The sequence below is a fragment of the Pygocentrus nattereri genome, chromosome 5, assembly GCF_015220715.1.
Source record: "Pygocentrus nattereri isolate fPygNat1 chromosome 5, fPygNat1.pri, whole genome shotgun sequence".
Classification (NCBI taxonomy): domain Eukaryota; kingdom Metazoa; phylum Chordata; class Actinopteri; order Characiformes; family Serrasalmidae; genus Pygocentrus; species Pygocentrus nattereri.
In genome coordinates, this window is record NC_051215.1 from 19174682 (window position 1) to 19197998 (window position 23317).

Genomic DNA, 23317 nt, shown 5'->3' on the forward strand with positions numbered 1-23317 from the left:
TTTTCAATATAATTCTGAAAGTTTAATCCATGTGAAATGGTAAGACACAGTAATCATCATCATCATGTATGCGGTACTCTTCAGAAATAGTTTAATATCAGTCTTTGCACAAATCTCATATAAGAAAAAGCTCCAGTTGTATAAATTGTGTCTGTTGCCGCATGAGGATGATGTTTCTTTTGCAAAACAGTATTTAGTGCTGAAATGCTGTTCTTTCCTGTCATGGGTGTTTTTAAATAGTTTCCTTATTAGTTCCCATATTTATACAGTTTTTTCAGAGGCTTATGCTCTGCTTTCTCATAACCAGATGAAGTCAAATTAATTGAATTGATACTAAATCAAGTTCAGAGGACCTCTTCTTCAGTCACTGGGATGTACAGCTGTTTTTGTATCACGAAATTCTGTTTTCTGAACTTTGTTAGATTTTACTCTACCTTCACTTCTGGAAGTACATCTAAGCCGAGAAGAAAAAGCTGGTGGTCTGAAGGTGGGAAAAGAGAAAAGTGATTCTGATGCCCAAAACTTGGGGACACGATCGTGTGGCGTTTGGAAGTCACGACGTACACGTAGAACTGCACAGAGATACTCAGTGAGGGATGCATGCAAGTCCCAGCTTACCACATCTGATTCTGAAGCCAATTCAGATGAAAAAGCTGCAAGCACAGGGACCAAACATCGCAGGTCCCATGGTTCATCATTTCGTGTCAGTTGCCAGCCTCGCCAGTCTGTCATTCTACAGCAGCGGCCACTGCAGTATTCTAGTGTGGATGTTATGAGTAGTCTAGAAGGATCCCAGTCTCATGTGAGGCTCTTTGGATCCCTACCAACCGATAGCGAAACACTCACTGACCCCACAGCTCTTTCTGTTTTGAATCGTATGGAAAATTCACCCTTTGACCTCTGTCATGTTTTACTCTCCCTTCTGGATAAGGTCTGCAAATTTGACATGACCATAAATCACAACCCAGGCCTTGCGGTCAGTGTTGTTCCCACACTCACTGAAATTCTTACAGAGTTTGGTGACTGCTGTGGACCTGGAAGCAGAAGTGGTGGGGGAGGGGTTGAACTGGCTGAAGGCTGGACCGAGGAATCCATAGCACTTGTTCAAAGAATGCTTTTGCGTACCATCCTGCACTTGATGTCTGTAGATGTGGGTCGGAGTGAGGCACTACCTGGTAATCTGCACCAAAGTCTAACTGACTTACTCAGTGCCACATTGAAGATCCGCACCAGCCTTGAGAGACAAGCTTACCCGTTTGCTCCCCGACCCAAAAAGACCCTGCAGGAGGTACAAGAGGACTTCAGCTTCGCCAAGTATCGTCACAGGGCCCTGCTTCTGCCCGAACTTCTTGAGGGAGTCCTTCAGCTTTTACTTAGCTGCTTGCAAGCCTCTGCCCCTAATCCTTTTTTCTTCAGTCAAGCTCTAGAATTGGTTCATGAGTTTGTGCAGCACCATGGCCTTGAGTTGTTTGAAGCAACTTGTCTTCATCTTGAAGCCCTAAGTGGTGCTCAGGATTCTGAGGGGGGTGAAGCCTCAGAACGTCTGCGTAGCCTAATTGCTGGTGTGCTTAAGATAATAAGTGCAGTAAAAAAAGCCAAGGCAGAGCAGTTACACCAGTCTGTCTGTGCACGCCGTCGCCACAGACGCTGCGAGTACTCCCATTTTTTGCACCATCATCGCGACCTCTCAGGACTGCCTGTCTCTGCCTTCAAGCAGGCAACTCGACGCAACCCTTTTGAGGAGGATGCTGAGGGTAGTGGTGTACAAGTGTGCTACCCTTATCGCTGTTGCTGTCTTGCTGCCTGTGCGCACCAGTGTCTGCGCCTTCTCCAACACCTCTCACCGTCAGGACCTGCGGTGCTGCAGGTGCTGGCTGGCATGCAGGCCGTAGGTATTTGTTGCTGCATGAACCCACATTCAGTTATAGGTCCTCTTCTTCAAGCATTTCAAGCACCAGGACTGCACAGCTATCAGTCCCATGTTCTAAATGTGCTTAGCAGGCTTGTGCTGGAGCAGCTTGGAGGAGGACAGCCCTCAGAGAAGGCCAAGCTTGCCTCATGTAACATCTGTACAGTGGACAGCGGCCAAATATCTGGTATTGAAGAGACTTTGCATGGCTATGGGCCAGGAAAAGAGATGACCACCTCTACCTCTCCGTATCCCTTGTCTTACTCACAAGGTGTCTTGCCAAGCACGGGGTCTGAGGACATGCTCTGGAAGTGGGAAGCTTTAAAAACTTACCAGGAAATAGTGTTTGGGGGAGATTGGCAGTTGAGTCAACAGGTTGCCAGTCATGTGTGCCAGCTTACCTTGCGAGGCAATGCAGTGGTACAGTGGCAACTGTATACTTACATTTTTAATCCTGTGCTTCAGAAGGGCGTTGAACTAGTTCACCATGCCCAACAGCTAGGTGTGTCCAGTACATGTTCCCAGGTCTGCAGCTACCATACCCAGTGTTTCCCTGTGGAGGTCCTGCTTGTTTATCTTCAGACACTACCTGCTTTACTAAAATCAAGGTAAGACTTCTTTTCTATCACTTCTCTTCCTATAGTGTGTTTTTCCCCTACTCTGTAGTCTCTACACATATGACTAGGCCTATCAGGGCAAAAGACTGCGGAAATAAGTCAGGCTTCAGATCAGATCACATGATGAGCGCAAATAATTTCATGCATGTGACAGGCTTGTTGAGACAGTGGTCACATGGCCTAAATAGCAATAGCTGCTATGCATTCTCATATTGCAAATGGATGTCTGGACATATATTTGTCAATACTTGTCAGTACATATATTTGTCTTAACACAATACTTGTGTTATGTGTTAAAGTAAAAAAAAAACTGACGTCATAAAAAAAAAAATATGAAATGAAATTACATTATATACTGAACATAATGAGCCAAGATGAAACTAGGCCCAAAACTGACTTCAGATGTTTTGCATTGATACACTGTGTAAAAGTCTTAGGCAGCCATGGTTCAATTGTTTAAAACAGCACACCTGATTCAATTTAATAAAGGAATGATTAGATAATCTAGGTGTTGGATTGTAACTCGAAATACTGAGCTACCGTGAGGAGAGATCACATACTATAGCATACATACATACTAAAGCTAACATATACATTAAATCCCTGTTTTGTTTTGGTTTTTTTTCCTCGCTTTTTTGAAACTTTCTGTATTAATAATAATAATTTTAATAAATAAATCTTTAATTAATGGTGCCACTGATTATGAGGGATTTGGGCAATAGTGCCCTGCCCAAATGTGTAAACAATCATTGGTCCAGCTACCCTAAGACTTTGGCATAATAAGTAAAAAAAAGACCCTTATTATAATGATGTAAAAGTTGAAGTCAAGATTACGTGAACATGTGAATCTGATTTGGTTATCTTGCTACAATGACTGTCGCATGGCTGGGGGAGAGGCGAACACACACTGATTGGGAAACCCAAGGAGAGCATAGAGAGACACACAAACATCAGCTAAAATGAACCAAAGTGCCTTATTTATACATTTCTAAGTAAACACACACCAAAAGTTAAACATGGCTTCAAAGACTTAATTTTACAAGACAAAAGTTCCTCTTAATTTTACTCTTTCTCAAGCATCTACTCTCTCACGACTCAATTTTTAGAGTCTGTGCTCTGGGATGCCAGGCTGTGCAGTCGATGTTGGCGTGTCCTCAGGGCCATAGGTGCCACTGTTGATGCTAGGGTGTCCTCTGGGACACCAGGTGTTGCTATTGATGCTGGTGGTGGCTCTGTAGTGACTTTAGGCAGTGCCCAGGTGCTAGGCCATAGCAGGCAATCTGGTCATGGAGAGTACCCTTCCTTTTCCATGGGCCTGCCCTTTCCAGGCCCACCTCCCCACCCCTGAGAATGAGAGAGAAATGACTGGGCACCAGCCCTATTCTGGCTGAGCCAAGTGCCGTATTTCCTCCAGGGGTGTAGTAGCTGATAACTCTGCTCAACCCACCCACTGCTCCTCTCATGGGCTTGTCATCTGGCCGCTCTAGGCCCTGTAGAGCATATGTCTAAAGGGTCCAGGAGGGTGGGGATGAACTGCTGGCTCTTTTTTTTTTTTCCCCCTTTGGCATTTCTTTTTTAATTTAATCGAAACCAAAACAAAAAACTAAACGAACACCACTCACATCAGAGCTGCAGCAATGCCTTCAAGCCTCGTTTGGCGCCCAGTCATAGGACATGCCCAGAAAGGAGCGTTGAGGTGTAGTCAGGGGGAGGGGCCAACACACACTGACTGGGAAACCCAACAAAATCTCAGAGACACACACACAAACACCAGCGCGAGTGAATCAAAGTGCTTTATTCACACATTTCTGAGTGACCATGCACCCAAACTTAAACATGGCTTTAAGTCCCTCTTACTTTTTCTCTATCACTCTCTGGCGTGTGTGTGGCTCGGAGAATTTTTACCCAATTTTCTCCCCAATTTAGATGTCTCCAATTCCACCAGCTACTTAGGACTCCCACAATCATACAATGCTACCAACGTTAGGAGGGTGAAGGCTAGCACAGGCTTCCTCAGAGACCTGTGAAACCAACCACTGCTTCTTTTTCAAACTGCCGCTCACGCAACGTCAAGGGACAGCCGAACGCACTTGGAGAAAAGCGCCACTTGCCAGATCTGTTACGTCAGCTAACAGACACCTGCACTGACTAGCATTGCGTTGAGCGATGGAAGGAGAAGGGGGGCCATCCTACCCACCCGGAGAGAGGGAGGCCAATTGTGCCCTCTTGGACTCCCGACTACGGAGATGGCTGCAGCATCACCAGGGATCGAACTCGCTGATGATAGGGCCAACGCTTAGACGGTTGCACCCCCAATGCAGTTTTTAAAGAGTCTCCTCCTCTGATTTAGAGCAGCTGTTCGCGATCAGAAGAGGAGAATGTCATGTGCTTGGGGCTAGGCACTGACTCTGCCTCTTCACCGCCACATGACTTATTAAGCGCATTTATTGTGTGTCTCCTAGCCCATCTTTACAGCTGATCTACATATTGTTGGCATTAGTGCATATGTTGCTATGCTGATATGTTGGTTCCCCTTATTGTCTGTAGGTGCAGTAATCATATTAGGCCATATGTGATCTCGTAAATTAAAAAATTGGGTTAAATAACTGAATAGGTATTGCAGATTCATTAGGGTAGGAACAAACTAGTATGAAACTAGTCGAAAACCTTGTGAAGTTGGTTCTCAAAGTAGGATGTTGTGCATGAACAATGTACCGGTTATGCATGGATTTATTGTAATTTAATATGGCTAAATGGTACCCCCATCAAAAAAAAAAAAAAGCTTAAAAAATAGTTAAGCTTAGCATAGATGTGCATGCTAAGGTCATATCACATGGTAAAATTGAACAAGGGTAAAATGGTTCAGTTAGCAAATGATAAGTGATTGTAACTATGTTTTTGTAACTGTATGTTTTCAAATTTCTGTATAGCTGCTGTATGATTGTGATATTGTTGTTAAAAGCACTATACAAATAATCTTTAATTGATTCACTAGCCAGCTTTGTTTTCTGTATGGATGCAAGGGGCATAGACTAGAGGAATTTAGGGGTAGGTTTTAGAAAGGGCATACTCTTTGTTTGCAGCAGACTTCATTACAGTCCAGCACCAAAACTTCAGCAAGCTGTGAACAGATGTTAATTCTCATTGCAAAATTACATCTGTCTCCATGACACTATAGAGGAAAGTTTTCTGTATTCAGTTTTTTAGTTTTTTTCTGTGACTCAATATGCATCATCAGTAGAATGGTACTGCTAATTTGAATTCGTTTTTATTGGTTTCCTTTTTCTTCTTACCCCAGCACAGTGGTGCAGGGCCTGTTCCTTAGCTCTAATGGGCTGAACCAGGTCACTGAGTTGATCCATCTAGATTACACTCGACCTTGGGCCCTGAAGGTGTTTGAGATGCTGATCTTAAGTGGCTGGCATCAGCAAATGAACTGTGCTCTACAAGAGCTGGGGAAAGTTGAAGACCAAGAGAGAGGGGCCGTACTACGGCTTGAAGAGGACTTGGGTTCTTGTGGGACAGGAGATGGCCCACAGAGCCTCAGCAAGTTCTATGAGGGCCTAAAAGAGGCATGTCCACATCGGCGGGGCAGGAGTGTTGGTGGGATTGGGCCTAACCATGGAGGAGCACATATGAACACTATTAATCTTTTCCTATGTGTGGTCTTCCTGAGTGTCAGCAAGGATGCTGACTCCGACCGGGACTCTGCGAATGACTCTGAGGATACCTCTGGCTATGACAGTACAGCCAGCGAACCCCTGGGGGTTCGTTTACCCTGCTTGTTACTGGACAATGTAGCACTGCCTTCTAAGGAGCAGGTGAGGCGAGCAGCAGACGTGTGGTCCATATGCCGCTGGATCTACCTTGCCAGTCCAGTATTCCAAAGACAGTTCTTCAGGATGGGCGGCCTGGAAGTCTGCCACCGCCTTATGGCAATGGTCATACAGAATCTTACCTCCAAAATCAAAGACAGTAAAGTTAAGAAAAAGCGAGAGAGCAAGGGCAAAGCAAGCCCATCTCATTCAGACTCCCCTACTGTGACAAGAGTGCAGGCAGAGGTTATACCCACAGCACCTGGATCACAGGAAACCCACCAGCAGGACCTCAACAGCTCCTTGAATTTTAGTCAAGTAGAGGGCAAGAGCAAGGACCCAGCATACAAGCTGGAAGAGGAGTGGCTTTTGCAGAGCATTCGGCTACTGGAAGCCCTTCTGGCTATCTGTCTCCACAGCGCCAACGCAGCCGTGCAGAAACTTGAGCCAGATCTTTCATTCCAGGTAACTTACAACTTATTAAAGTGTAAAACTCTGTGAAAACAAGTATGAATTTTCTATGCAGTATGAGTATTTTACATTGCCTGTTAGACTATTAGGCTGTGATTGGAACTTGGATTTGATTACTCAGTGTTACCTAAATGAAATCTGACAAATACGAAATCTTTTACCCTCTTGCTGTGTCCCTTTCTCTGTATTTTCTCTCTCACTTTCTTTCTTTCTTTCTTTCTCTTTTTCTTTGTCTTTTTCCATTCTGTTTTTCTTTTTCTCTTTCTTTCCTTCCCCACTCTATCTATCTCTCTCTTTTCCCTCTTACCCCCCTGTGGGCAACTACAGTCAGTGGAGGGGACACTGTGTGAGGTGAAAGATCAGCTGTCTTGCTCTGGTGTGGTGAACTCTGATCTGGCTGTTCCTCTGTTTGACGCTCTGTTGCGTGTGGCGCTGGCTGAGGTATGCGGTGCTTCACTTGCTGTTAAGGAGAAACCGGAAAAGGTTAGTTGTCTTAAACATCTTGCTCACTACATATTTTTTCCCCCATTGAGTTTAGGTGTTTCAGCCACACCCATTGCTAACAGTTGGATAAGCACATGGCTTTGCAGTCTCTATAGACACTCACAGTAGAATTGGTGATACTGATGAACTCAGTGACTTTTAACATGGCACTGTCATAGGATCTCACCTCTACAACAAGTAAGTTTGTGAAATATCTAGGAGCAACAATAACTTGCCATGAAGTGCTAGACCAAACTCACAGAGTAGGGCTGCTGAGTGCTGAAGTTCACAGTGCCTTCTACACTTCTGATGGACAAATCTGGGTTTGACAAATGTCGGGAGAATGTTACCTGCCTGACTGCATTGTGTCAACTGTGAAGTTTGGTGGAGGAAGGATAATGCCATGGTTTTTTTTTTCAGGTGATGGACTATGCCCCTTAGTTCCAGTGAAGAGAAATCTTAACGCTTCAGCATATCAGCACATTTTAGACAATTGTATGCTTCCAACTTTGCAAAGGGGGTCCATCTCCATATTAATGCCTCTGGATTTACAATGGGATGTCTGTAGGTCTCATAATATTTTTGTCCTTATAGTGTACATTGTGATGAATTTGTCCAAACAGCAGAGAACTGATTCACTTTTTTCTTAGAACATTCTTAGAACAAACAGTGTTAATGTTTAATGGATATTAATGTTAGCTTAGTGTAGCTGGTGTACAGTGATGGCGGAAAAAAAACTTACAGCTGAACCCAAAACAAAGCTTTTAAATAAAATAAAACGGATGAAAGCAGGCTAGTGTTTTGGACATTGCAGTTATATCATTAGGTAATTTGTGCTTTGATAGTTCAACTTCAGTTGTGATTCTGTGGTTAGGAGCAGAAAAACACAGAAAAAAGGCTTTGAATGTTGGCCATATAATTTGGAGCTAGCTACACAGAAAAGCTAGGTTTATACTTCACACATTGAGCAGTTTCAGCATGCACACCTTAATGCAATTTATAATCTATGTTACTGTGCGTGGTCGTGCACTTCCGGATTTGTGTAACTTGGGGCTCACGGTGCACGTAGCAGTTCATTTAGAATGAAATAATTTGAAGGGAGATCTGCTTAGCAGGTTCCCTTCTACAGGCGTATGTGTAGGAGCTCTGTCATATCACAGAGATACTGCTATGACAGAAATGCTAACTGTAAACATGCTTCAGGTTCGCAGACACTGCAAAGGATGCCCTGTGCCTAGAATGGTCTTTCACACACACTTAATCAGCACTTATATATCTTATATCTATCAGCAATCTTATATCTACACTCCTTGTATCTGCATGTTATTAGCTCTACTTAAACATATAGGTGCACTTTGTAGTTGTACAATTACACACTAGTCCATCTGTTTCTTTGCATGCTTCATCAGTGGTCACAGGATGCTGCCCACAGACCGCTAGTGGCTGGGTAATTTTGGTTGGAGGACTATTCTCAGCCCAGCGGTGGCACTGAGGTATTTAAAAACTCCAGCAACATTGCTGCATCTAATCCACTTGCAGGACACACTAACATGCCACCACCATGTCCGTGTAACTGCAGTGCTGAGAATTATCCACCAACACCACCATAATACCTGTTCTGTAATGGTCCTGTAGTAGGTCCTGACCATTGAAGAGCAGGATGAAAGACATGTAAATAAAAGGAAGTGAGTGTGTCTGTCACTTCCTTTTATCTACACCTCTTATTTATATTCATATACAACCCCAATTCCAATGAAGTTGGATGTTGTGTAAAACATATATAAAAACAGAATATGATGATTTGCAAATCCTTTTCAACCTATATTCAATTGAATACACTACAAAGACAAGATACTTAATGTTCAAATGGATAAACTTTATTGTTTTTTGCAAATATTCACTCATTATGAATTTGATGCCTGCAACACGTTCCAAAGAAGTTGGCACATGGGCAATGAAAGACTGGGAAAGTTGAGGAATGCTCAAAAAACACCTGTTTGGAACATTCCACAGGTGAACAGGTTAATTGGAAATAGGTGAGTGTCATGATTGGGTATAACGGGAGCATCCCTGAAAGGCTCAGTCATTCACAAGTAAGGATGGGGTCGAGGTTCACCACTTTGTGAACAACTGCATGAGCAAATAGACCAACAGTTTAAGAACAACCTTTCTCAATGTGCAATTGCAAGGAATTTAGGGATTTCATCATCTACAGTCCATAATATCATCATAAGAGTCAGAGAATCTGGAGAAGTCTCTGCAAGTAAGCAGCAAGGCAGAAAACCAACCAACCAAAACCAACCAACCTTCGATCCCTCAGGCGGTACTGCATTAAAAACCGACATTCTGTAATGGATATTACCACATGGGCTCAGGAACGCTTCAGAAAACCATTGTCATTGAATACAGTTCGTCGCTCCATCTACAAGCGCAAGTTAATACTCCATGCAAAGCGAAAGATAGGTATCAACAACACCCAGATCCGAGCTCATCTGAGATGCACTGACACAAAGTGGAAAAGTGTCCTGTGGTCTGATGAGTCCACGTTTTAAATTGTTTTTGGAAAGTTCAAAAGCTAGCATCTCTGATGGTTTGGGGGTGTGTTAGTGCCCATGACATGGGTAACTTGCACATTTGTGAAGGCACTATTAATGCTGAAAGGTACATACAGGTTTTGGAGCAACACATGCTGCCATCCAAGCAGCGTCTTTTTCAGGGATGTACCTGCTTATTTCAGCAAGACAATGCCAAGCCATGCATGTTCAGCATTTGACAGCTGAACATGCATGGAGGAGAGAACTCTAACCACCAGTTCTGTTGCGTCAGCTAGCAGATATCTATGCTGGCTAGCATTGCATTGGGGGAGAGAAAGAGCCATATTACCGAAGAGAGCGGCCAGTTGTGCTGTCCTGAAGTCACCGGGGAACAAACTCGCATCTCCTAATATTCAGGCCAATGCTTTGATAGTTGCACAACTCAGAACCTACATACATATTTCAGCTTTTTGTCAGACACCTGGTTGGAAATCATGTCGTACAGTGTTCCAAATTAATTTGCAGTTAGAAGTATAAGTATAAAGTATAAAAAAAAAATACTTTGCAAACAATAACTGTTTTAAAACTACACTTTTCTAACTAGTCCCTGAGATTTGATCCCAACTTAAAAAACTTAATTACTCAACAGGCTCTCCCTTTATCAAGCAATCTATGCTGACTGATGAGGTCCAGATTAGCCTTTAGGGGTGCTGCAGCACTCAAACATTTGTTTTTTATAAAACCTATTACAATGATATGAAGTCTACACATTGTCATTTCAGTTCTCTGTGCTGAATAACTTTGCAGTTAGATGTTATGTCAGAAAGTGGACTGCTTATCTGGTATTTTGACTTATTCATTTAAAGACTACAGCTTCTTTTACCAAAGTCAAAAAGTCAGTCTGAACAGTACTCCATGAACAGGCCTCTGATCAATAATCATAAAATTTAGAGGCTTTTTCTTCTCTATTCCAAAAAGGGCCTTTGTGTCAATGGCATATCAAAGTGTTAAGTTTAGAGAACCAAACAACATAACAAACACATCTATGTCAGAAATTGAAACGTTTGTCATGTATTTTCTACTTTTTTGTAAATGTTAGATTATACACTGCTCAAAAAAATAAAGGGAACACTCAAATAACATATCCTAGATCTGAATGAATGAAATATTCTCATTGAATACTTTGTTCAGTACAAAGTTGAATGTGCTGACAACAAAATCACACAAAAATCCATCCATCCATCCATCCATCCATCATCTTCCGCTTCTTCGGGGTTCGGGTCGCGGGGGCAGCATCCTGAGCAATGAAGCCCAGACCTCCCTTTCCCCAGCCCAAAATCATCAATGGAAATCAAATTTATTAACCAATGGAGGCCTGGATTTGGAGTCACACACAAAATTAAAGTGGAAAAACACACTAATGTTGTTCTGTTGTTCTGCACTAATGATGTAATGTCCTTAAAACAAGTCAAAATGAGGCTCAGTATTGTGTGTGGCCTCCACGTGCCTGTATGACCTCCCTACAATGCCTGGGCATGCTCCTGATGAGATGGCGGATGGTCTCCTGAGGGATCTCCTCCCAGACCTGGACTAAAGCATCCGCCAACTCCTGGACAGTCTGTGGTGCAACGTGGCGTTGGTGGATGGAGCGAGACATGATGTCCCAGATGTGCTCAATCGGATTCAGGTCTGGGGAACGGGCGAGCCAGTCCATAGCTTCAATGCCTTCATCTTGCAGGAACTGCTGAAACACTCCAGCCACATGAGGTCTAGCATTGTCCTGCATTAGGAGGAACCCAGGTCGAATCGCACCAGCATATGGTCTCACAAGTGGTCTGAGGATCTCATCTCGGTACCTAATGGCAGTCAGGCTACCTCTGGTGAGCACATGGAGGGCTGTGCGGCCCTCCAAAGAAATGCCACCCCACACCATTACTGACCCACTACCAAACCGGTCATGCTGAAGGATGTTGCAGGCAGCAGATCGCTCTCCATGGCGTCTCCAGACTCCGTCACGTCTGTCACATGTGCTCAGTGTGAACCTGCTTTCATCTGTGAAGAGCACAGGGCGCCAGTGGCGAATTTGCCAATCCTGGTGTTCTCTGGCAAATGCCAAGCGTCCTGCACGGTGTTGGGCTGTGAGCACAACCCCCATCTGTGGACGTCGGGCCCTTATACCATCCTCATGGAGTCGGTTGTGCAGACACATGCACATTTGTGGCCTGCTGGAGGTCATTTTGCAGGGCTCTAGCAGTGCTCTTCCTGTTCCTCCTTGCACAAAGGCGGAGGTAGCGGTCCTGCTGCTGGGTTGTTGCCCTCCTACGGCCTGTCTCCTGATAGCGGCGACAGCCTTTGGACACTACGCTGACAAACACAACAAACCTTCTTGCCACAGCTCGCATTGATGTGCCATCCTAGATGAGCTGCAATACCTGAGCCACTTGTGTGGGTTGTAGAGTCCGTCTCATGCTACCATGAGTGAGAAAGCACCATCAACATTCAAAAGTGACCAAAACATCAGCCAGAAAGCATAGGTACTGAGAAGTGTTCTGTGGTCCCCTCCTGCAGAACCACTCCTTTATTGAGTGTGTCTTGCTAATTGCCAATAATTTCCACCTGTTGTCTATTCCATTTTCACAACAGCAAATGAAATTGATTGTCAATCAGTGTTGCTTCCTAAGTGGACAGTTTGATTTCACACAAGTTTGATTTACTTGGAATTATATTGTGTTGTTTAAGTGTTCCCTTTATTTCTTTGAGCAGTGTATTATGTTAAAATACAAAGCTCATCATTTATGAAAAATAAAGCGTTTTGATGAACTCTTACTTCCTTTCAGTTTTTCTGTGTGTGTATAAGACCCAGACTGCATTAGGCCTTGTTAGGTCTTGCTGGCCCATACTGTAGAAGGCCTCATTGTGCCAATTTGTCCTTGAATCTGAAGATTGCCAGTAGCAACTATGTTATTACTTTATCATTTTAGGAGCTGTGTATGTTTTTTTTTATGTTCAAGTTTATTTTGAAAAACATTATTACATCGTCTCATTATTTCCATTAAATACTTATTTGTCAGGGATCTCTATGAACTTTACATATTAATGTATAAATATTTTAAGTTAGTATTCATTAGTAGAAAATTATGTTCACGTAATGCTTATTTTGTGTAGAAATGGTCTTCCTGTAGATTTTATACTGTAAATTTATGGTAAATAATTATATCAGGCCCGTATTATGGGTGTTGGTCTATGAATAATATGTATGGGTATCACCACAGAGAAATGCGACCCTTAACTACATTTCCCATTTTCATGTTTAAGATTACATTTTTGCCCTTTACAGAAACATGGCTTAGACCACATAGTTTATTTTTATTTTAAGATGTTTAAAGAAATTCATTATAAATATCAACTGCACAGTGTGAGTTGTATTTCTGCAAAGCCAATTCATAAACATCTATCACAAAAACCTGTTTATTTAGATTAAGTGATGAACAGTTATGAGCACATTTATAGTTATTTCACAATTTCATAACTGTTACCATTTAATGTACTAACTAATCATAATTATTACCATTTTCTGTATTTTTGTTTTTGTATTACCATTTGTTTTTCATGCGTGTGTTTTCATTTAAAAAGCCTTTTTTGTCATGCAGTTAGATGTGAAATTGTTTAGCACCTCAGTTAAGTTGCATGTTTGTTGGAGAATTGCTGAGTTGGGTGTAATTTTTCTCCACCATTATTTCCTAAAATAATTAAATGGCTGTCTAAGTGGTTCTTATCACATCAGGTTTGTTTAAACTTTTGTATACAACTGTGTTTATTGAGCATGTTAATCAAATTGGACCCTTACACAGATGGATTAAGTGAGTGACCCACCCACCCAGCCAGAATCCAGTATTCTGTCAATTTTTTCATCGATTAATCGAGTAATCAGATAAATCACACTTTTGTGTTTTTAAGCAACTATTGATAGTGTGTTATGCAACATGAAAGGCCTCTCTTCGCAAGTGGCTGTTATTCCTCACAAAAGGTTTTTATTCAAACTCAACACTTTTACTAGATCAAAGACCTTTGGCTTATTGGCTGAGGAACTAAGCCCATTTATTCAACCTTTCTGTGAAACGTTTATGATGTACATGGAAAAAAACTATAAAATACAACTTCACAAGCATAGGTTAGCTTATTTGTCCTTAGTTTTATCTTAATTTTAAAAAAGGAAAAAGGGTGTAGTGAATGTATGAAATTGAATTTGTCCAACTGTTGCATTTATCATTACTACCTTATGTATGGGGAAAGGCGTGTTTTGAGATGTAACCTCTCAGAGTGCGTGTGTTCGTGCGCGGGAGGGAGAGATGAGAGATAAATTACATGAGTGACATCTTGGTGCATTTGCTGTCTTGCTTCTTATTATGCCTAGTCACTATCGACCCAACATGGGCTACAAATTATTATTAATATCAATATCAATAATTACAAATACTGTAAGTTCTAACAAGAGCTAGTATTCATATCAGTTAGCAATCGTAAACCTATGTTTTAGAGGCTCCGAGTCCACTTGGAGAAGTGCAGTTCACTTGAGTATGCTTTTGGTTCAGGTGCTGCAGCCTTGGTGAAGTACTATTATACTAGGCCAGGTCCGTTTTACAGTGTATACACTGCACTACATTGTCCACCTTAAAATGGTCCCACACTTTAGACACTTTTGCCCTTTCACGCACACCGGTATCTTTATATCTTGGTGACATGCGTTAAACAAAGCCTCAAGGCAAAGAATTTGCCATGAACATTTTTGTAATTGAATTATTAGAGTTACTCGAATAATGATTTAATACAATGCAAGTAATCCATATAACTAGGGCTTAGTTATATGGGTTACTTGCATTGTATTAAATTTGGATTTATACTGTTCTGTGTTTTATTTTTTTTTTATAGATAAGAATTTAATTATTTTGTTATTTTGCACTTTTAGTACTGTTTGAAGTTTTGCTAGTAGATGTTTTTTGGGATTTAAAATACTGCTCTTGCAATTTGGATGGTTCTAGAGCATTTTTTGGTGGTTAGCATGTTTTTTCTTTTCAAAGGGACTAAAGTTGTTCTCCGTTTTTCAGAAGAGTCAGGGGGATGGTGAGGCACTGGCTCCATCAGGAGATTTATCTGAAGAAGCAGATGAAGTTCAGGTGTGTGGTTTTCAAGCTCTCATAGAGGAAGAAGGCTACGAGGCTGATAGTGAGAGCAACCCTGAGGATTCTGCCTGGCGGGAGGAAGGTACTAATACATGCGCACACATACACAGATGGTTATTGCATAATAGGGACTTGAGTAATTTAATTTCAGGCTGTATGGATCACCACCTTATCGTGGTGGAGGGGTTTGCGTGCTTGAATGATCCTAGGAGCTATATTGTCTGGAGCAAAAGCTCCTGGTAGGGTCTCTCATGGCAAACTGGTCCTAGGTGACATGTCAGACAAAGTGTGATCCATAATAACCCCTATGAGAAGACAAGAACAGGATTTGTGTACCCTGCCCGGATCAGGGTTACCGGGGCCCCACCCTGGAGCCAGGCCTGGGGGAGGGGCTCGCCAGCGAGCGTCTGGTGGCCGGGCATTTACTCATGGTGCCCGGCCGTGCCCAGCCCGAAGGAGTTACATGAGTCCCCCCTCCCATCGACCCACCACCAATGGGAGGGGCAGTAGTAGGGGTTCGGTGCTTTGTGGATCGGGCAGTGTCCGAAGGCGTGGGCCTTGGCGTTCTGATCCTCGGTTGCTGAAACTGGCTTTTGGAACTTGGAACGTTACCTCACTGGCGGGGAAGGAGCCTGAGTTGGTGCGCGAGGTTGAGAGATACCGGCTAGATATAGTCGGGCTCACCTCAACACACAGCTTGGGCTCTGGGTCCAATCTCCTTGAGAGGGGCTGGACTTTATTCTTTTCTGGAGTTGCCCATGGTGAGAGGCGACGGGCAGGTGTGGGCTTTCTCATAGCCCCTCGACTCGGTGCCTGTATGTTGGGGTTTTCTCCGGTGGACGAGAGGGTAGCTTCCCTACGCCTTCGGGTTAGGGAACGGGTCCTGACTTATGCACTTATGCTTATGCACCGAACAGCAGTTCAGAGTACCCAGCCTTCTTAGAGTCCTTGGAAAGGGTGCTTGAAAGTGCTCCTCCTGGAGACTCTATTGTCCTACTGGGGGACTTTAACACTCACATGGGCAATGACAGTGAGACCTGGAGGGGTGTGATTGGGAGGAATGGCCTCTCTGATCTGAACCCGAGTGGTGTTCAGTTTTTGGACTTCTGTGCAAACCACAGTTTGTCCATCACAAACACCATGTTTGAACACAAGGATGTCCATAAGTGCACATGGCACCAGGACACCCTAGGCCGCAGTTCATTGATTCACTTTGTAGTCGTGTCATCGGACTTGCGGCCATGTGTTTTGGACACTCGGGTAAAGAGAGGAGCTGAGCTGTCAACTGATCACCACCTGGTGGTGAGTTGGTTCAGGTGGTGGGGGAAGATGCCGGTCAGACCAGGCAAGCCCAAACGTATAGTGAGGGTTTGCTGGGAACGTGTAGCAGAAGAACCTGTCAGATTGATCTTCAACTCACACCTCCGTCAGAACTTTGACCAGATATCGGGGGAGGTGGGGGACATAGACTCAGAATGGGCCATGTTCCGTTCCTCCATTGTTGAAGCGGCTGACTGTAGCTGTGGCTGTAAGGTAGTTGGTGCCTGTCGGGGCGGTAATCCTCGAACCCGGTGGTGGACACCCCAGGTGAGAGATGCCGTCAAGCTGAAGAAGGAGTCCTACCGGGCATGCTTGGCCTGTAGGACACCAGAGGCAGCTGGCAGGTATTGACAGGCAAAGCGATCTGCGGCTTCAGCCGTCGCCAAGGCAAAAACCCGTGTATGGGAGGAGTTTGGTGAGGCCTTGGAAAGTGACTTTAAGTCGGCTCCGAAAAGATTCTGGCAAACCGTCAGGCGACTCAGAAGGGGAAAGCAGTGTGCCACTAGCACTGTATATAGTGGAGATGGTGTGCTGCTGACTTCGACCGAAGACGTCATTGGGCGGTGGAAGGAATACTTTGAGGACCTTCTCAATCCCACCGACACGTTCTCCAGTGAGGAGGCAGAGTCTGGGGACATGGGAATAGGCTTGTCCATTACTGAGGCCGCTGTCGCTAAGGTAGTTAAGAAGCTCCTTGGTGGCAAGGCTCCAGGGGTGGATGAGATCCGCCCTGAGTTCCTCAAGGCTCTGGATGTTGTGGGGCTGTCTTGGCTGACACGCCTTTTCAACATTGCGTGGACATCGGGGGCAGTGCCACTGGATTGGCAGACTGGGGTGGTGGTGCCTCTTTTTAAAAAAGGGGACCGGAGGGTGTGTTCCAACTACAGGGGAATCACACTCCTCAGCCTCCCTGGCAAGGTCTATGCAGGGGTACTGGAGAAGAGAGTCCGGCTTATAGTTGAACTTCGGATCCAGGAGGAGCAGTGTGGGTTCCGTCCTGGTCGTGGAACACTGGACCAACTTTTCACCCTCTCCAGGATTCTGGAGGGTTCATGGGAGTTTGCGCAACCAGTCCACATGTGCTTTGTGGATCTGGAGAAGGCATTCGACTGTGTTCCCCGGAGTATTCTGTGGGAGGTGCTTCGGGAGTACGGGGTACATGGCTCTTTGCTACGAGCCATTCAGGCCCTGTACAAACAGAGCAGGAGTTTGGTTCGCATGGCCGGCAGTAAGTCAGACTTGTTCCCAGTGAGAGTTGGACTCCGTCAGGGCTGCCCTTTGTCACCGATTCTATTCATAATTTTTATGGATAGAATTTCTAGGCGCAGTCAGGGGATGGAGGGTGTCCGGTTTGGTGACCTCAGGGTCACATCGCTGCTGTTTGCAGATGATGTGGTCCTATTGGGGACATCAGGCCGCGAACTTCAGCTTTCGCTGGATCGGTTTGCAGCCGAGTGTGAAGCGGCTGGGATGAGAATCAGTACCTCCAAATCCGAGACCATGGTTCTCAGGCGGAAAAGGGTGGAGAGCCCTCTCTGGGTCGGGGATAGGCTCTTGCCTCAAGTGGAGGAGTTCAAGTATCTCGGGGTCTTGTTCACGAGTGATGGTACAAGGGAGCGGGAGATTGACAGGCGGATTGGTGCTGGGTCAGCAGTGATGCGGGCTCTTTACCGGTCTGTTGTGGTAAAGAAAGAGCTGAGCCATAAGGCAAGGCTCTCGATTTACCGGTCGATCTACGTTCCCACCCTCACCTATGGTCATGAGCTTTGGGTAATGACCGAAAGAATAAGATCGCGAATACAAGCGGCTGAAATGAGTTTCCTCCGCAGGGTGTCTGAGCTCTCCCTTAGAGATAGGGTGAGAAGTTCGGTCATCCGGGAGGGACTCGGAGTAGAGCCGCTGCTTCTTCACATCGAGAGGAGTCAGCTGAGGTGGTTCGGGCATCTGGTTAGGATGCCTCCTGGACGTCTCCCTCGGGAGGTGTCACAGGCAAGTCCACCTGGGAGGAGACCCCGGGGAAGACCCAGGACACGCTGGCATGACTATATCGCCCAGCTGGCCTGGGAGCGCCTCGGAATCCCCCTTGGAGAGCTAGTGGAAGTGGCTGGGGAAAGGGAGGTCTGGGCCTCATTGCTTAGGATGCTGCCCCCGCGACCCGAACCCCGGAGAAGCGGAAGCTAATGGATGGATGGATGGATGTATGGTTTGAGCAAGACTGACACAAGTTGCTGTTAATTCTTACTGTTACTTGGTATATTACTGATACTGTATATTTACCACTCACTTCTGTTCTCACCTCCAAAGCCAAACAAGTAGGAAAAAGCAACATATTACCCATTAACATGTTTCATCAACCCAACCCTCATCTACCATTAAAATACAGTAATTCAGAATCTCCCTGATTTCGCTCACAAATACATCGTTTTAGGTGCATTAGTGTTTAAAAACTTGAAGTCACTTGTGACAGTAATTATTCCTGTTATTTTAAAATGGATTAGAACACCAGAAAGTATTTAATGTTTTATTCAATATTTTAAGCTTTTGATGAATGATACCATAATTATATATTCAGAGTCTTTTCTTGATGATTATCTGCCTGATATTTGATCATGTTTTAAATACAATATTTTCTGGATGTTAATTTTATTGTGACTTAGTGTGAAGTGTTTTATCATGTCTTCATCTAAAATTGAATCTTCTTTTTTCCTTGCATCATACTATAATTATACACACACACACACACCCACACACACCCACACCCACCCCAAATGACCTCTTCATTAAGTACACCTACCTGTCTCAATCAATACGTCAGTCAGTCAACGTATATTTTTAGTACATTGAGTGTGATTGAAATTAACTTTGTAGCTGAGCCAGTACAGAAATCAAGGATTGAAAAAATTTAATTGCAAAATCAATGATTACCAGAATAGTAAATTTCATGGTACAAAATCAGTCTATTCAGAGAGTAGTTAACAATGCAAAAATAAAATAACTTTTTATTAGAATAGAGTAACAGATCAAATAGAAATAAAATAATGAAAACAGTTATTAAACTAATTGAAAATGTAAAACACTAACTAAGCAGTAACTAAAGTAAAAGCTAATAATGAATAAAAAGAATAATACATGTAAAACAATAGCTGAAACACACCAGATTAAATGAAAAGTTAACTAAAATGAAATAAAACAACTAAAACAAAATAAATAAAACAAAAAAGGTTGAGTGGAGGTGGTTAGAGACAAAAAAAATGAAATGTTTGTGTGGCACTAGTGAGCAAAGTTTCCTGTAATGAGTTTCAGCTCGCTGGTGCACTGTACCTAAAGGCTAGATTTTTTTTTCTTCTGAAAGGTGATCCAGTCACTGGAACAAGTCTGATAAATTTCTGATGTATGTATAGCTTTTGTACGGTAAGCACTTAATAGAAGAAGCCAATGTGTCAATGCACAGACAGAGATACCCAGCAAACCTTTTCATATAGTACAGCAGTAAGGATGCTGTGTGGGTTACCAGTATAACCCTTAAAGCAGAAGGGGGAAAAAGTCTAAAGACAGTAGTTGCAAATTCATATCTTTGTATCACATTGCCATAATACAATAGACAATATTGTTGCTTCAGTCTTTTTTTGTGTGCAATTGGGAGCAAATTTTGTTTTTCATGCAGGAAGCCAGGTTTTTGCCTCAGTTTACATGTAAGCTTGTTAACATCTGTTGTCAGTGTTGTGAACTTAAGTGTTATCAATTTTAGAGGCCCTGAAACAGCATAAATTTGAGTTTTCATGATTGAAAAAGTGGGGTGTTACAAGATCATTGTAACGCTTTATATAGATATTAAATATTATTTGTCCAAAGATCAAATCCCGAGGGACCCAGTAGTAGCTCTGATTTACTTTGTCCCAGGGCCACACTTCTGCAGGAGACATCATCTCCTTTGTGGAGTGGAATTACATGTGCTGTTTCCTAGATACTGGGAAGTCTGCTTAGTAAAACATATACACAAAAAATATAGGTATGTAATGTGTTCTTTATTTATTTATTTTTTTTAGTATTGGTGTTGATCACCAATCAACAAACCAAAAATGTTGATAACTTTTCACAGATGTGCACATCACCTATGAGTGGTCTTCAGCCAGGAGGATCCAGTGTCCATTTCCAAAAAGAATTTATGTACTGTAGGTTATAGACAGCAAAAGTTCTTGGCTATTTTACATTGAGAAACATTATTCTTGAATTGTTGCACTATTTGCTCATGTAGTCTTTCACAGAGTCGTGAACCCCTCCCCATTTTTGCTTCAGAAAGATTCAGCCTCTCTGGGATGCTTTTTTATACCCAATCATGTTACTGACCTGTTGATAATTAACCACCAGGTGTTTTATTTAGCATTACACCCACTTTACCAGCCTTTTGTTGCCCCTGTCCCAAATATTTTGGAATGTGTTGTTGGCATCATATTCAAAATGGGCATGTATTTTTCAAAAAACAATAAAATTTCTGTTTCAGCAAAGTAAAGAATGTTTGCACTCTAATGCTACATCTCAAAGTTAAGCTGATTGAGCTTTATAAGTTAATTTATGGTCACATTTTGTGTTTTTGTATATAATATGTGGCTCTTACCGGAGGGGGGGTTTCTTTTCTCAGGAACACCTAGCAAACTCTTGAGTTCAGGGCTCTACAATCAAGTAGTTATTAGAAGCTAAACATCCCTGTGGAGTTACTTATTTTATCTGGCCAGACTTGAGCACCATCTTAAATGCTGTTTCATTACTTTATTAGCTGAAGTGAAGGGTGCTAGAGGAACCCTCAGATAGGCAAGCGATTGAGCTAAAACCAGGGTCGACTTCACCAGAATTTGCCCAGAAATCTTTGCAACTATGAAATCATGACCTTTTTAAATCCCTAATGTGATGGCAGACAAAGCTGTTAATAATAAGATTTAGAAGTAAACTACTTTAAAATGGTTAACATTGCCTTTTGGATTAAAACCTAATGGTTTTGCTCTCAAATGTAAATTGGCTTAATGGTTTTCAGTAGAGACCACAAAGTTTCCTGTTGAATACCCGTAGATCCCATTAAGAAACCATCAGATGCATTTAGAATAAGCCATTGGTCACCTGTTAAACCATTATCGTTTACATTGTAATATGAACCCACAAAAAAAGCCAGAACACTATACAACCATGAGGAACCATCAGAAACAATTAATTGTTTCTGACTTTTTTTTCAGCAGGGATTTGTTCCATTTGAATACTCTGCTGCTCGCTGATGCCTCCTCCACTTCTTCCATGAGTAGTCACTTGTGGAACATAGGAGTGATGCGCATCTGAGTGGTGAGCCGAAGTGGGTGAGAGCATTTTTAAAAAAAATAAATTACTGAATTGGGGCTGTTTGAATCTGCAAGTCTTGCTTTGTCCTTGCTCCAGTGACTCACATACATGTGAGTCTTGACAAATGATATAACGTTAGCATACTTGGACCATCAGTGCAGGTATTTGAGACTCGAACTATGTCTGCACACGGTCACCATTCAGTCTGCAGCTCTTTACTCGTCTTTACTCTGCTCAACTGGGAAATTGAAGAAGCTAACTTCAGTAAGGTAATCAAAGATTTTTTTTCTAGCTCAGAGAGCTGTGCAGTAATTTTTTTTTTTAAGTATCTCTGTTTTTTTGATACCTACACAATTTTGACCTTCGTGTTAGTCATTCGAAAAAAAAGTTTCCTACACCCTCATTGCAAAATTCAGCATCAGAAGTTTGCTAAGGGACATTTGAAGAAGTTTGATGCTTTTTGGAATCAAGTCCTAAAGACTGGTGAAGTTAAACTAGAACTTTTTGGCTGCAGCAAGCAATGGTATTTTACTAAATTTTACTAAAAGAGCCCCTCTCTAACTGTTTAGCCACGGGTTAAACTGATTATGCTCTGGGCTTGTTGCAGCCAGTGGCACGGGGAACAGTTCATTGCTAGAGGGAAAGAATTAATTCATTTAAACACCAGCAAATTTCTTGAAGCAAATATCACACTTAAAAATGATAAAATGAGGTTGATTTTTACAACAGGGTAACGATCTTAAACACATCTCAAAATCCACATTGGACTAACTCAAGAGGTGTAAGCTGAAGGTTTTGCCCTGGCCCTCATAATGCATTTTGGCCTCTCAGTCCCCCAACATAAACATCATAGAAAATCTGTGGAAAGACCTCAAATGAAATGTACATGCAATATGGCACAAAAATCTCACAGAACTAAGAGTATTTTGCATTGAAGAATGGGCCAAAATCCCCCAAGCAAGAACTGAAAGACTCTTTAGCTGGCTACAATATTTGCCAAAGGGAGTGTTACTGACTATACAGGGTACCTAGACTTTTGCTTTGGGCCCTTTTTGGTTATTTTGAAACTGTAAAAGATGGAAAAAATTTTATTTAAAATATGATTAAAATATGAAACAAATGTGTGATCTTTGTGTTTTTTGGATATCAGGTGATCTTTCTACTCACTTAGCTAATCACAAGGAAATAAAATTTCACTGGGGTGCCCAAACATTTGCATGCAATTGTATGTGGACATTCCTCCATTTGCTCCAGTCAACTGTAAGTGCTATTATTGTGAAATGGAAGTGAAGATGCCATCTAAAGTTTACTGATACCCAAAATCCACTGCCTCTTTAAATTCACTACCAAATTAAATGTACTCTGACCTTAAATCCACGGCCACCTTAAATTCACTGATGCCTTAAACCCACAGCCACCTTAAATTTTATGATATCTTAAACCCACTGCCACCTTGCATTTACTCTAAAATTTTGTGGTTGCATGTCAAACTGTGGACTGTGAAAAATGTACAAAATTATGTTAAAATGGTGGTAGACTGATTGGTAAAGTGATTGGTAAAGTGATTGGTAAAGTGATTGGTAAAGAGTTGTTAGGCGGTTGCTATGGTGTCCTAGGTTGTTGGTAAAGTGTTGTTAGGTGGTTTCTATATTATTAAATACAG

The 23317-nt window shown here is 42.7% G+C and overlaps 1 protein-coding gene across 5 annotated transcripts in view; it reads left to right on the forward strand.

Moving 5' to 3' along the window:
• The window catches only part of lyst (lysosomal trafficking regulator), a 166916-nt gene that overhangs the window by 22620 nt on the left and 120979 nt on the right, over positions 1–23317 (forward strand). For all 5 annotated transcript variants that reach the window (XM_017722809.2, XM_017722807.2, XM_017722808.2 and 2 more), the window contains 4 exons: positions 423–2517; positions 5825–6806; positions 7140–7295; positions 14935–15091. In XM_017722809.2, coding sequence (XP_017578298.1) covers positions 423–2517; positions 5825–6806; positions 7140–7295; positions 14935–15091 — 3390 coding nt within the window. The remainder of the gene's footprint in view (positions 1–422; positions 2518–5824; positions 6807–7139; positions 7296–14934; positions 15092–23317) is intronic.